General features: G+C 44.4%; 1 protein-coding gene across 1 annotated transcript in view; it reads right to left on the bottom strand.

Moving 5' to 3' along the window:
* Positions 1–5,061: 5,061 nt before the first annotated feature.
* Pcnx4 (pecanex 4) overlaps positions 5,062–15,258 on the bottom strand; it is a 64,520-nt gene continuing 54,323 nt past the window's right edge. Inside the window, exon 11 of the mRNA XM_075947268.1 lies at positions 5,062–5,489. Coding sequence (XP_075803383.1) covers positions 5,445–5,489 — 45 coding nt within the window. The 3' untranslated portion in view covers positions 5,062–5,444. The remainder of the gene's footprint in view (positions 5,490–15,258) is intronic.

The following is a 15,258-nucleotide window of genomic DNA, read 5'->3' on the forward strand; positions in this document are numbered from 1 at the left end:
GAGAGCTGTCTCGCCCTGTCTTATATTCCTCTCTAGGGCTGGGATCAAAGGTATGCACCAATAGGATTAAAGGCATGCACCGCCCGGTTTCTATGGCAACTAGTGTGGCTGTTGGGATTAACGGTGCGTGTCATTGTGGCTACTGGGATTAAAGGCGTATGTCACCATTACCTGGTCTGTAAGGCTGACCAGTGGGACCATTTTACTCCCAGATCTTCAGGCAAGCTTTACTTATTAAAATACAATTGAAATGCCACTGCAGTCTCTCATCTCCCCGGTGGAGTACCGGGACAACAGATTCATGGATGTGGCCGCTTTTAGATGTGTTCTATAGATCTGAGCTCAGGTTCTCATGCCTATATGACAAGCTGTCTCCCTAGACCTACTTCTCTTTCATTTTTCACTTTTTCCTCTTGAGACAGAATGTAACCAATCTATCTAGCCTGGCCTTTACCTCGACCTATAGCACAGGTAACAATCAAACTTCACTCCGGCTGCCGTAGCCTCTCATGGGCCGAGATTAGAAGCCAGGGCCACTGGGCCCTGATCACTAAGCCCTTGTAACAAGGGCACCTAATCCCACTCATGACTCAGTCTGCTCTTGCAGGTCATGCCCTTTACTCTTCTAATGCACTGGGATTTTTCACATCAATTTCAAAGAGAACAGATGTAATTCAAAAGAGCAATGTGAGTTACCGAACACAGAGTGCTGGGCAAGGAGTGGATACAAGGAATTATTTGGAACAATCCTTCATCCCAAATGCTTACACTGTCTTGAGGAAGAGTGGGCAGGGACAAAGGACTAGCTTGAAGCAGCTGGCAGGATGCATGGTAGCCTGTGCTATGCGTCATTATTAAATACCTGTGATATACCATTTGGTATACTGGACTGCTCAACTTGTTTGACGTAGCAGCCACTAAGGTGGGTGACATTTTCTACCTTTTATATCTGCAAGAGATGCTTAAGGTATCCATGTGAAACTTTGTCAAGACCCCACAGCTCTTCAGGCACAAGTAAACAGCCCGGAAAGAGCCCACTGGCAACCCATCCTTGCAATTACTGTCAATTCTACTTTGGCATTCAGCGCCAGACAGCAGAAAATACACACGGGCTGTGATGGGAAAGCAACAGAAGCAACAGGAGAAAGCCACGGTTCTTTACAAGCGCTTTGCAGTTTAGCTGGGATCAAACAGCATACATAAAACAGCTATGGGATGGTGGTTAGGCACATGGGAGGCCACCCCGGGGCTATCATGGGGAAAGGGGGACGGTGACATGGGGATATACTCCACCAGGTAGAGTAGACAGAAATTGGGATACATGCACACGCAGAGATCATCCAGGAGAATAAAACACAGTGCTGTTTGCCAGAACATGAGTAGAACACAGGCTCGTCTTGTAAGAGACACACAGAAGCAGAAGCCCCATGCTCCTGCTGCAGCTGTGGCCTTAGGATGGCGGTGTGGATGGGGTGTGCCGTGTGCACACAAATATGAAATGAGAGAGGACTATTGCACGACCAGTGATAAAAACGGGAGTTATGATTTATTGCACACACCACGCCTTAGGTAAAAAGAACAAAAAGAACACTAGCACGATTTTCTTTCTAACTCTTTTGGGGTCTGACGCCCAGCTCCCAAATAAATACATGGAGATGTATTCTGATTTATGAATCCCTGGTCTTAGCTTGGCTTGTTTCTAGCCAGCTTTTCTAATTGAAATTAGCCGGTTTCTCTCTAACTACGTTTTGCCTCTGGGCTTTTTAATCTTTCTTTATTTTATATATCTTTGCTTCTTTCTTACTCTGTGACTGACTGTGTGGCTTGGTGGCCGGCCCCTTGCATCCTCCTTTCTTTCTCCTCTTCTCACTCCTCCCCCTCTCTTTTTCTCCTCCTATTTATTTTCTCTGCCTGTCAGCCCCGCCTCTCCTTTTTCCTACCCAGCTACTGACCATTCAGCTTTTTATAGACCAATCAGGTGTTTTAGGCAGGCAAAGTAACACAGCTTTACAGAGTTAAACAAATACAACATAAAGGAATGCAACACATCTTTGCATCATTAAACAAATATTCCACAGCATAAATGAATGTAACACGTCTTAAGCTGATATTCCACAACACTAGCATACAAGAAATAATAGCACATACGTCATATGTTAGGAAAATACACCATGGTCTGGGAATAATGTTGAAGTCATGGCATAATTGTCACAGCGACCTTGAAGAAAGGGACTAGAGACAGATAAAGAGTAAGGAAGTCAGGGTATCAGAGGTATTTGCTTTCTGTCGCGTGATAAACATCATAACCCAAAGCAAGTTAGTTGATAAAAGGGTTTACTTCATCTTGTTTCCGGGTCAGCACCTGCCACTGAAGGAAGTCAGGGCAGGAGCTGAAGTCGAGACCACAGAGACATGCTACTGACTGGTCCACCCTCCGGCTCATGCTCAGCTGCCTTTTTTATACAACCAAGGCCCACCTGCTCAGGAACAGTGCTGCCTGTAATATCCTAGACCCTTCCACATCAATCATTAATCATGACAGTTTCTTATAGACATGGTCATAGGCTAATTTTATGGAGGCAATTTTTCAGTTGAGAGTCTCTCTTCCCAGTTGTATCAAGTGGACAAAAAGAACAAAAAAGGGCCGATACAAACACCAACAGCAAAGGGAACAAAAACAAAACAAACACAAGCAAACCAGGGCAGGAGGATTATTTTGTCTACAGTGTTTGGCTGGTATTGTGCCAGGTGTATTTGTAGTGTGTGAAGTAGATTTTGGGTGGGCATTCCTTGCCTCCAGAGACAAAGTAGGAGAGGCTTGAAAAGAAAATTACTGTGCTCAGTCTCCAGCACTCTTTCTAGGAATGCAGGGCCAAAGGGCACATACAAATCAACTTGAAGAGTTCATGCCTATGGAAATTTTTAGGCTCAGCGGTTAAGAGCACTGCCTGCTGTTCCAAGGGTCCTGAGTTCAATCCCCAGCAATCACATGGTGGCTCACAGCCATCTGTAACCCTGAAACCCAATACGGACTAATTCAACAGAGCAGACAAGTTTAACAGAATGGCCGTATACAGGCTACCCACACATGCTTCAGCTTTGCCAGAGCACAAATTTCATTTCAAAAGTTCATTATAATAATTAACTAGAAAATTGGCAAGTATACACCCATTTATTTGCAGACTGAGAGGGAAAGGCAAGCTCACGTCACAGTTCATCTTGTTAAATACAACTTAGAGTTGCAAAGCCGAGTGACTGGCGTACTTCTCCCTTCTTACTCCCGGTGTTCACAGTGCACAGGGCTGACACATTTACGGAGCATTACTATCTAAAAAGTCGATTTCACTTGCACAGCTGAGGGTCAAGCCCAGTGTGTAGATCAAGGCAGCAAGCACTTCAGATCTGTGTCTCTCCAGTCCCCCCAAATCCAGCAATAATCTTTCATGGCCCTTTGAGCTGAAGGAAAGGACTCAGTGGGCCGTCCATAAAAGCGAGGCATAACTGTTTTTGTGCAAAGGGACACACCGGACAAACTGGCGCTGGGTTACAAGTTCCCAGTTTAGGATCCGTCTGCATAATACTGGCTACACCAGGTTGTGATTTGAGACCACTGTTACAACCTGTTATTCAAAGGCAGATTTATAACTATTACCCCCCCCATGCGCACACACCGAGGTACAATTAATATACTACACTGAACATACATGAAGTGTTCACTGGGGAAGAGCTGACCAATCAGTACACCTGCTGAGCTGGAGAGATGACTCAGTAGTTGGCTACTCTTTCTCAGAACCTGGTTCAGATCCCAGCACTGACATGGCTGCTCACCAGTCTTGACTCCAGCTGAAGGGTATCAGATGCCCTCTTCTGGCTTCTGGGAGTACGTGGTGCACTTACACATGGCAAAACACCGATGCACATAAAATAAAATCAAACCTTTAAAGGTCACTTGGAAAGTTATACCTGTAGCAAGAGGGCTAATTTACCCACCAACCTATAAAGTTCTACTGGGTCCTTGTGAATGAATTCTAATTGGAGGTTCAATGGTGTGTGTGTGGGGGTACTGAGGCATATTGTTATTTGGGTAAGAGATTTATTAAAAGCATTATTCACTCCGACATTGTGCTGTTTATGAAGGCTCTTTGAAAAAAAAATCCAGCCAGTAGGGCACAGTCCTCACACATTTAAGAGGAAGGGAGAGGTTACACATACATCACATGACCGACAGGCAGTTCATAGTGCATGCTTTGTGGCCAAGCTCTCTGTGATTCCTGTCTGCTGGGGAGTTGTGGGTGCATAAAAGGGTGTGGGTGCTAAGTGGAAGTGGGGAGCATTAGCCTGCAGCCCATATCAGCTATGAAGGTAAGGAGAACATGGATGGCTTTGCTTTCCAATATATGCTGTGGCCCTGCTTACATTTTGTAATCACTCACCCAGCAGATGGAACCAGTGGAGTACTTTGCAATAGTATAGGCTTCCTTGCATCTTACGTAAAATTAATAAACTAGGGATTATGGGCCTGGAGATTTTTTTCTTTTCCATTTTGGTGTGACAGAATCTTGCTATGTACCCTAGGCCAGTCTTGAACTTGTGGCAATCCTCCTGCTTGAGATCCCTGAGCACTGGGATTATAAGCATACACGGTCATGTCTAGCTTTAGAAATTCTCATTTTCAGAAGAGTGAAAGCTATAGGTTCAATTTCTTAAATGACAGCAGTTGACTCAGATTGTCTGTTTCATTTCAGCGAATGTTAATTCATTTGAAACAGTGAAAAAACAATAACAAAAATATTTTAGTATCAATTTATCAATATTAAATCAATGAATATAATTTTCTTCTTTGGGGATATTTCAATCAAATTGGAGTTCAACTTACTTCACGTTAAAGGAAAATTAGTGATTTGAATGAGATGTCCCCTATGAGTCTCAAGCATTTGAATTCTTGGTTCCCAGTGGTGACTGGTAGAAGAGGCCTAGGAGGGGTGGTCTTGCTGGAGGAAGTATGTCACTAGGGGTGAGCTTTGAGGTTTCAAAAGACTCTAGCTATTCCCAGTGCGTTCGTTGCTTCCAGTTTGTGATTGGCAATGTAAGCTCTTAGGTGCTGTTCAGACACCTGCTGCCTGCTGCGTGTATCCCACCATCATGTCCTATCATCCCTCTGGAGCTGTGATTTAGTTTGGGTTGTATTGCTGTGAAGAGGCACCATGACATGACAACTCTTATAAGGGAAAAGGTTCAAATGGTTCAGAGGTTTAGTGCATTAATACCGGGCAGCGTTAGCATGGCAGCACGCAGGCAGACACGGTGCTGAAGAGGTAGCTGAAAGCTCTGCATCTGGATCAGCAGGCAGCAGGAAGAGAGGCACTGGATCTGGCTTCAGCATTTGAAGCTTCAAAAGTCTCCACAGTCTTTCAGAGTTTCAGCAATGTTTAAAAGTACAAAGTTCAAAGTCTCTTCTGAGATTCATGCAATCTCTTAACTGTAATCACCTGTAAAAATAAAATACAAAAAAAAAGGCAGTTCCTATAGTTCCAACATATAATGACACAGGATATACATTGCCATTCCAAAATGCAAGGAAGGGGACAGAGTGAGGAAATAATGGATCAAAGCAAGATTGTAACCAGCTGGGCAAACTCCAAATTCTGCATCTCCATGTCTGATGTCAAAACATTCTTTAGATCTACAACTCCCTAAAGCTTTGTTGACTGCAACACTCCTCTTTCTTTTGGGTTGGTCCCATTCCCTGTTAGCAGCTTTCCTCAGCAGGTATTCTGGCATCTCTAACATCTTGGGGTCTCCAAGGCAATCCAGGCTTCAATTTCATGGCTTCATGCAATGGCCTCTCTACTAGGCCTCCATTCAGAGATACCCCTGTCAGGGCAAATTTCACAGACCCTTTCTTCTATCCTTAACTCCAAAACTATGTGGATGAAGCTGCCAAGTTCTGCTGCTTACTGGGGCTGGACTACGGCCCCCTTGTTCAATAATATCTTCACCAGCATTCTGTCCTTCACTGTCTAGGCTTGCTGTCCTGAAACTGGATCTCTAGACCAGGCTAGACTCAAACTCAGAGATCTACTGGCCTCTGTTTTTCCAGTGCTGAGGTAAATGGTATGCACCACTATGATCAGCCCTAAGCTTTTCTTTAATTCCTTTCCACAAACTGGAAGTTCAGCTGGGTGGGTTCCTAATCTGAGGTCACCACTCCTTTTATTCCCCTTAGCATCAGACTTTTATTTAATCTGTTTACACTTGCTGGTGCTCCTTTTCTCCTCAAACTGAGCATTTTGTATTTTCCTAGCTCAGCTTGCACCTTTCCGTTATAGATCTACATAAGCATGTCCACTAATAACCACATGACATGGTCCACACTAGGCTGCTTTAAAATCTCCTCTGCAAACACATAACCCAAAACTCTTCAATTCAGCATCAGACAGATTTTTTGGACAAGGGCAGAAAGCAGTCTCATTCTTCACCAAAATATTATGAGAATGTTCTCTAAGCCACATCCTAAAATTCTTTTCCTCTGAAATATTCCAAGTGGGGTCCCCACAGTTCAAATCACCTTCAGTACCACTGTCTTCTAGGATCCTACTAGGATGCTCCGTCATGCACTGTTTAAAGTGTCCAATAGCTTTTTTTTAAAAAAGATTTATTTATTTATTATGTATACAACATTCTGCCTCCATGTATGCCCGCACACCAGAGGAGAGATCTCATTACAAATGGTTGTGAGCCACCATGCGGTTGCTGGGAACTGAACTCAGTACCTCAGGAAGAGTAGCCAGTGCTCTTAACCACTGAGCCATCTTCTAGCCCTCCAATAGCTTTTTTAGTCCAAAGTTGCAAAGTGTTCCATATTACTCCAAACAAAAACATGGTGTTTTCGCAGCAATACCCCAGTCCCTGGTAACAGCTTCTGTCTAAGTTAGGGTTTTTATTGCTGTGAAGGGGCACCATGGTCACAGAAAGACTATAAAGGAAAACTACTCAGGGCTGCTTTACAATTCAAAAGTTTAGTTCATTATTGTCATGTCAGGAAGTATGGCGCCATGCAGGAAGACATGGTACTGGAGAGACAGCTGAGTTCTGTGACACTGGGCCTGGCTTGAGCATTTGAACCTTAAAGCTCACCCCAGTGACATGTGTCCTTCAACAAGGCCACACCTACTCTAACAAGGCCACACCTCCTAATAGTGCCATTTTCTCTGAGTCTGTTAGAGCCATTTTCATTCAAACCACCACAAACTGTAAACCCAACACAAACTCTTTCTTTTATAAGTTGCTTCGGGCTTGATGTTTTATGACAACAATCAAAAAGGAATGTAGTAATATGGGCGGCGGCGGGGCTGCGTCCCCAACACCCCAGCCACCTGCTTGGCTAGCTTATGCCCCGAAATAATTACACAGACACTGTATTCTTTTAATCACTGCTTGGCCCTTAGCTCTAGCCCTTACTGGCTAATTCTGATATCCCAATCAACCCATCTCTAATAATCTGTGAGCACCGGTCTTACCGGGAAAGATTCAGCATGTCTGACCTGGCGGCTTGCTTCATTGCGTGCGTCTTCCCGGGAGCAGGGAGCATGGGGTCTCTCTGAGGCGTCTGCTCCGGAGAGGAGAGCTGTCGAGTCTGACCTCACTTCCTCTTCCTTCCAGCGTTTTGTTCTGTTTACTCCTCCCACCTATCTCCTAACCAATGAGAGCCAAGTAGTTTCTTTTTATTTAACCAATGACCTTCCTCCATCAAAGGAACTCTGATAAAGAACGATCTGCAAAATTAGTGTTTGTTCTGTGTCATACTAAAAAGACATCTCACTGACAGTGGTGACACAGGAGGTAATCAAGAGGCACAAGGAACTCTGAAGGACAAAGTGGTTCAAAGGTGAACTGAGAAGCAAGGAGCTTCAAGTTTCATCATATCAACTGCAGTGCCCCTATGTCTGGATATTGACTGTATCCCGCTTCCAGACAGTTCACAGCTCCAGTTGACAGTGATGGAGCACACTCAGACCAGTTGGTGGCTGTAGGCAGATTCTCCATCAGGACTGTTGGCTTCCCAGTAATGACACAGAGGCTTATTATTAATTATGAAAGCTTGGCCGATAGCTTAGGCTTGTTTCTAACTAGCTTTCATAACTTAAATTAACCCATATCTTTTAATCTATGTTCTTTTACATGACTTAGTTACCTTTACTTTGTAACACCCATGCAGCTTGGTCTGTGTCGTGGAGACTCCACCCTTCTTCTTCCCAGTGTCCAATGTGCCTGGAAATCCTACCTAGCCGTTGGCCGTTTAGCTTTTTTATGAAACCAGTTGCAGCGACATTTCTTCATACGGGGTAAAGGAATATTTCACAAGGCGTGGGCATATCTTCCATCATGATTTTATCAACACTGCCACTGATTGTGGTGAAATAACCAAGACACTCGGGTTTCATAATATCATGACTAAAGTTCTTGTTTAGAGTAAATAATACAGAAATAGATCTTAAGTCTCCCAAACATCAGTGCTCAGCATTCCTGCCACCTCCCCAGTGCTGAGAATTGTAAATGTTAGCCTTATTATTGTTTTTACATTTTATTTATTTTAACGTGACTTGAGGAAAGAATGTGTCAGTGTGTCTATATGGAGGAGTCTGTTTCTTTTTCCACTATGTGGGTCCAAGGGATCAAACTCAGATTGTCAGGCTTAATGGCAAGTGTCCTTGCCCCCTGAGCCACCTTACACCCTCCCAACAACCTGAGTCTAATTTTAAGGCAACACAGGAACTGCTATAACATAAAGATAAACTATCAGATCATTTATCTTAGGGTTTTGATTATGTGGGAAGTCAGCATGGCCATGGCAACTCTTATAAAGAAAACATTTAGTTTGGAGTGGGGGATCACTAACAATTACAGAGGTTTGGAGGTAGGTGTGGTCCTTGAGAAGTAGCCCAAGAGGCCTACATCTTGCAGACAAGAGGATGTCAACTAAGACACAGGGCAGTATCCTGAGCATGGTAAAACCCAAAGCCTGTCCCCACAGTGACACACTTTTTCTAATAAGGCCATACCCACCCCAACAAAGCCACACCTCCTAATAGTGCCACTCCTTATGACCTTATGGAAGTCAATTGCATTCAAACTACCACACTGTTTTATTTAAATCTACTAGTAGCTGCAGCCGTACTTTTTGTTCTGTTTCCTGCCATCATCATCGTCATTATTGTTAGCTTGGTATTCAACAGTTATAACCTAGCACTGTCTTCCTTTTAATCTATCCTATCATAAGACTATTTCTTCAAATCATTCTTTGTATCGCACTACATTCTTAACATAAAATCACTAGGACATGTTTTGTTTCATTTCTTTTTATTCAAAAGACTGCCTCCTCCAAAAGCACACTTTAAAAACAAACATGGTCATGATCTCTGTCTCTCCCCCTTTCTGAGATCAATGGGCATAATCATCTTACTTAAATCTTGCATTTTAATTTGGAAACATTTGTGTCCTCTGGGATATGTAACAATGTTAGACTTTGACGCAGGCATTCCAGTCAACTCCTATGACTGGAAACCCAAAGCCTCTCTAACCAATATATAAAACAGGGAGATCATCTCCCAGTTACCTGTTGTTTGCAAACATGCAGTCAGGAAAGCTTGATCAGTACTGTCCTAGTCAGGGCTTCTATTACTGTGATGAAACACATGGACTAAAAGGCAAGTTGGGGAGGAAAGGGTTTATTCAGTTTACACTCCCAGACCATAGCCCACATTGGAGAAAGCCAGAACAGGAACTCAAGCAGGACTAGAACTTAGAGGCAGGAGCTAATGCCGAAGTCACAGAGGGGTGCTGCTTACTGGCTTGCTCCCCTTGGCTTTTTCAGTCTTTCTTATAGAACCCAGGACCACCAGCCCAGGGATGGCACCACCTTTCACGGACTGTGCCTTCCCCCATTCATCACTAATAGAGAAAATGCTTTATAGTTAGATTTCATAGAGGCATTTCCTCAACGGAGGCTCCTTCCTCTCTGATGACTCTAGCTTGTGTCAAGTTGACACATAAAACCAGCCAGTACATTTGCCCTTCTGCTCCCTTGAGAAACATGTTGGACGGCAGCACTTGATGTCTTAGAGTTTCTATTGCTGTGAAAAGACACCAAGACCGTGGGAACTCTTACAAAGGACAGCATTTAACTGGGACTGACTTACAGGCTGTTGTGCCTGAGTGCTGGGACCCCCAAGAAGACCACCACGGAGCCACACTTCCGAATGCAAAAGCAAGGTTTTGTTTACTATGTATGGGCTAGCACGGGTCCTCTGCCTCACAGTCTGACAAAGCAGATGGAGGGAGAAGGACGCCATCTATTTTTGTAAGGGGTTTATAAAGACAAAACCCACAAGATAGTCATAAGATTACAGTTTCAAAGCACAAGATTGCTTTTCCCATATCACACTTGGATAAAGGTTAGGTAAGGCTTAGCTGTTAGTTCTTGATAGGCTGTTATTGTCTAATGGGGATAGCAACAGTCTCCTGGTCACGTCCTCCGGACATCTGCTGACCCTTTGCTAACCACAGGGACTGTTTAGAATCCTGTCTGATTGGTTCATCATTACTCAACTGATAGGGGGAGTTAGGTGGTCCACATTTTTTGTTTGACTATGGGTGGGGGAATGGGCTGCAGTTAGCAGCTTTGTGTAACTTGGGTTTTTTGTTTTTTAATTAACTAATACTTCCCTCCAAGAGGGGTCCCACGGCCTTCAGCTTCTCTTGGAAGTAATTCAAAGTCCCAAAAGATCCCAGTACAGAAATGAGATCTCACAGACATTTAGTCCATTGTCATCATGGCAGGAAGCACGGCTGCACACAGGCAGACCTGGTGCTGGAAAGAAGCTGAGAGTTCTACATCTGCATTGAAAGGCCAGGAAGAATGAGACACTGGGCCTGGCTGAAGCATTTAAAACCTCGAAAGCCATCCCCCAGGACACCAGGCCACACCATCTCCTGGTAGAGCTACCTAATGACCAAGCATTGGAAAACATTCAGTGGGGAGCATTTCTATTCAAACCACCACACTTCCGGAAGCTTTGATGAGGGAGACTAAGAAGCTGCATGAGAAGGTTCCTGAGATTAACACACAAAAGGCTGAAGTAGCGGGAAGATGGCCAGTTTATCTGGGCAAGAGACAGAATAGGGGGAGAGGGGAATCAAAGGATGGAAGGGCTTCGGGGCCCTATAAAAGATTAATTCAGAGTCCACAGACACTGCCAGCCCTGGAGATCTCCCCTGCCTGATAGGGAACTTTCTGCTCCTTGCTTCTGCTTCAAGAAATACTTGTTTTGACTTCTCCTGAGTCTTTATTTGCTTTGCTTACCTCTGGTAAGAACCTGGAAGCCTGAAGAGGATGTGAAAATAAAGGCCATTTTCTCCCTGGAGAGCTGCGGGTTTTTTTTAACGATTAAGCAGCCTATGGTATTTTTCCATACCCTTATTTCAGATTGGTTAATTTTGGGTGGAAAAAAAGCAGGGGTGGAGTGTGGGGTGTTGGTGGCTGATAGATCCCACAGCTTCAGAGAAACAAGTTAAGTAAGGTCTTACCTTGAGTGTCTGGGTGGAAAGGAAGAGGGCAGGGTAGTCCTGCTGGTGGAGAAAAGGTTCACCAAGTCTTTGTCTCAGTTAGGAGGGTGAGGGAGAAGCGGGAAGTTATTATTTATCTGTAGCTCTCCTTCCTACCTGTCAGCCTGTTACAGTCTGTGCAGCTCCTAGTCTCCCATTATACCTCCCAATTAGTATTATAATTTATACAGAAATGAAACAGCAATGGACTACTTAGCAAGGATCCCACAAATAGATTCAATAAAAGACACTTGTCCTAGACACATAAGATGAATTGTTTTTGGTTATATGGGGTGTTGTTCCTTTTGTGAACTACAGCTCCCCACATCCCCCTGGACTACGGATACCAGCGTGCGCAGGCATAGGACACCTCTCCCAGACACCCTTGCATTCCTCGTTAAAAGGCGGGGGTCGCCATGAGCCCCCTCTCTTCTTCCCCCCTCTCCTTTCATCTCTGAACACTCGTACCTGACCTGTTGTTACCCCTCCCCCATTAAAGTGCACTCACGTGGGACCGCCGCGTGTCTGTGTCTCCTTTCCTCGTGTAAGGTCTCCACTCTCTAACCCGCCAGACAAGAAAGGCAAAAGCAGAAACAAGAATAACATGGGGGAGGGGCGTAGATGGGAGAGCAACTTCTTTGTAGTCCTGGCTATCCTGGAACCTGCTGTGTAGACCAGGCTGGCTTCAAACTCACAGAAATCCACCTGCCTCTGCCTCCCAAGTGCTGAGATCAAAAGGTGCGTGCCATCACACCTGGCTAAGAAATCAGTCAGTCAGGGTACCTTAAAAGACAAACATTAACAGCTCTCGGTACAGGTGCCTTTATAACACGTGCCTGTCTGTTTTACACATGAAGTCTACAATTAAGAAAAGAAACCCTAAGAGCCTATTTATTTTATTGCTATTATAATCCAGGAAGTAAAACAGTAAAACTAAGCCACCACCACCCTTCCCTAACAAAGGACAGGCTCAGCCTAAGACAAAAGTTAACACAAATCTCCTTGCCACGGATGAAAATATCTTCTGTCATTCACTGGCATGTTCTCTGGAAAGAGGTCTAGCCTGCCTGGATTGAAATCCAGTTATTCCCTGGGATTGCATCTATCCCTTCTGAGTCCTTAGAGCTTCAACACCACTGGAAATGTAGTAATATGAGCAGCGGGCTGCGTCCCCAGCACCCTGGCTGCCTGGCTAGCTTATGCCTGAAATAATTACACACAAACTATATTCATTTAAACACTGCTTGGCCCATTTCTATCTAGCCTCTTCTAGGCTAACTCTCGCACCTGGACTAGCCCATTTCTTATATTCTATGTAGCACAGCTAGGTGCGCTTACCGGGAAGATTCTAGCCTACATCCATCCTGGGTCGGAGCTTCATCGCGTGCATCTTCCCGGGAGCGGGGAGCATGGTGTCTCTCTGAGGCGTCTGCTCCCGAGAGGAGAGCTGTGGAGTCTGAGCTCACTTCCTCTTCCTCCCAGCGTTCTGTTCTGTTTACTCCTCCCACCTATCTTCTAACCAATGAGGGCCAAGCAGTTTCTTTTTATTTAACCAATGACCTTCCTCCATCATGGAAAGAACCTAGGATACATTCTAACCCAGTTTAAAACCCCTCTCTGCAACGAACAAACAAAAACAAACAAGAAGCCCCCTCCCCCAAAGGTCTAAGAAGGAAAATCTATTGGTTTGTTTTCAACAGTGCCTGGTGTCCTTTTGATTTTGCATACAGATAACCCTGGTCTTCAACTGGAGTCTGACACTCTAGCAACACCCTCAGCCCTGCACCACTAAATCACCCCTCCCAGACAAACTAGGCGTTTAAAGGAAGAAAATTATTAACCCCAAAACTTGCCTGTGAGGTCATGTGTCTGACAAGTGTTAAACAGATTGTAAAGATGTTTGGACCCAAACACAGATTTTAGTGAGGCGGGGGGGAGGGGGGGCTGGGGGAGGTTGGGGGCTAGCGACATAGGGAAAGGCAAGACCTGAATGAAATGTAAGCCTATAGCCTGATGAGGAAAGGTTTCATCCATGCATTCAGGGGTACTGAGATTGCTCTCTGCCTCAGTCAGGACCCTTATTGACATTCTGGTCTGATGCTTGACTTGGCAAAGCCAAAAAGTAACCCAGCTCTAAGGGAGGATGGTCATTCTCGCTACAGGCCTCTTTAGAGACATACAAAAGCATCCCTTCTGTAGGACAGAGATCCACCCCTATGTATGAGCAAGTCTAAGTTTTCTTTGTGATTTGCTGTGCCTCCTTGCTTCCTGACAGCCACTGTCGCTACGATATACACCCAGTAGTTAGAAACTCAATCTAGTCCATTATTTGACTCCTTTCAAATTTTGTATTTTCTGCTTTGCCACATTTTTTTGGTGTGTAGCTCTATATGTAACTTTCCCTACATCTTGGGTATGGTTTTTTAATAATCCAAGAGATCTCTCTTAGGAGTCAAATGACACAACTGCACTAGAAGGCTTAATGGCCTTTGACACTCTACATCAGTGCAAATAACCTGAGCCATTATGGAAGTACCTTTAACCTAATGCAGACACCTTGACACCAGGGATAACGCAAGGTTTAAGTACTCCAAGGTCCAAGGTTTAAGTACTGAAGGTCCTCCAAGGTTTAAGTACTGGTTGCTGTTAGACCCTGCCTCCTATTCCAATGGTTTAGCAGCCCTTGAGAAAGAATGCCCTGCAGGTTTTTGGTGCTACTCTAAGAGAGAGGAAGTTATTCGGGCACTTGATTTGCATAACAAGTCTTGGCCTAACAAGGGGTTTAGAGGTTCCTGGGGGCAGAGAAATCTGAGTTTCACTCTCACCGCTCTGACCTGTCCTTCCACTGCTCCCGAGTACTGTAACAGGGAGGTTGCTTTTTCCTTCCCTGCCTTGAGCTAACTTGTTACTAGTAACAGAATAGCTAGAACTGCAGTAAACCAGGAACCCCACTATTTCACGCTTCTCTGTCTCTTGTACCCTGGGCTCTAGTGGGGGAAATTACATTGGCTTTGAAAGATCCAGGGGAGCCCCTGTGTCTTGATTATACCCAAACCCAACTCCCTCCTCCAGCTAACCTAACATTGCGGTCGTCTGTCTCCCTTCCGTATTCTGGGGGTTTGTTGGTTGATTGTTGTAGTTTTTAATAACCCACTGCCTTTGACTGCTCTGTTGAGTTACCTCATGCAGCTCTAACGTAAGTAACCAGAACTACAAAGAATTCATGAGTGCAATGACCGCATCACAAATAGAAGGCACAGCTTATTTTTAAGATCCTGAAGATAGAAAAAGAAATGTCTTCTAGCAATGCATTAATCTCCCTGAATAATGTATATTTTTTTTCCCAGTTCATCTAGTTAATAAAATGTTTCTTGTGGGATGGGGGCTGCTGGGAGCATTGGAGCACCTATCCAGTTCTGACAGAGTCCTAGGTTCCGTCTCCTGCAGGGGTAGGGGAATGAGGAGAGAGGAGGGCTTTAAATTTTGGATATTTGTCTTCTACCAAAATATAGTCAAAGCCTTGAAAAGAATTCACTGGCAAAACAACTCTTAAAGTGATGTTGACAACTGTTTATCACTGAGCCAGTGATAGTAATAGTAAGTACTTAGTGTTAGGAATATTTCCTAAGCAAGCTCTCTGACGATGCAAAAATT

Source organism: Microtus pennsylvanicus, chromosome 14, assembly GCF_037038515.1.
Source record: "Microtus pennsylvanicus isolate mMicPen1 chromosome 14, mMicPen1.hap1, whole genome shotgun sequence".
In the NCBI taxonomy this organism is placed as follows: domain Eukaryota; kingdom Metazoa; phylum Chordata; class Mammalia; order Rodentia; family Cricetidae; genus Microtus; species Microtus pennsylvanicus.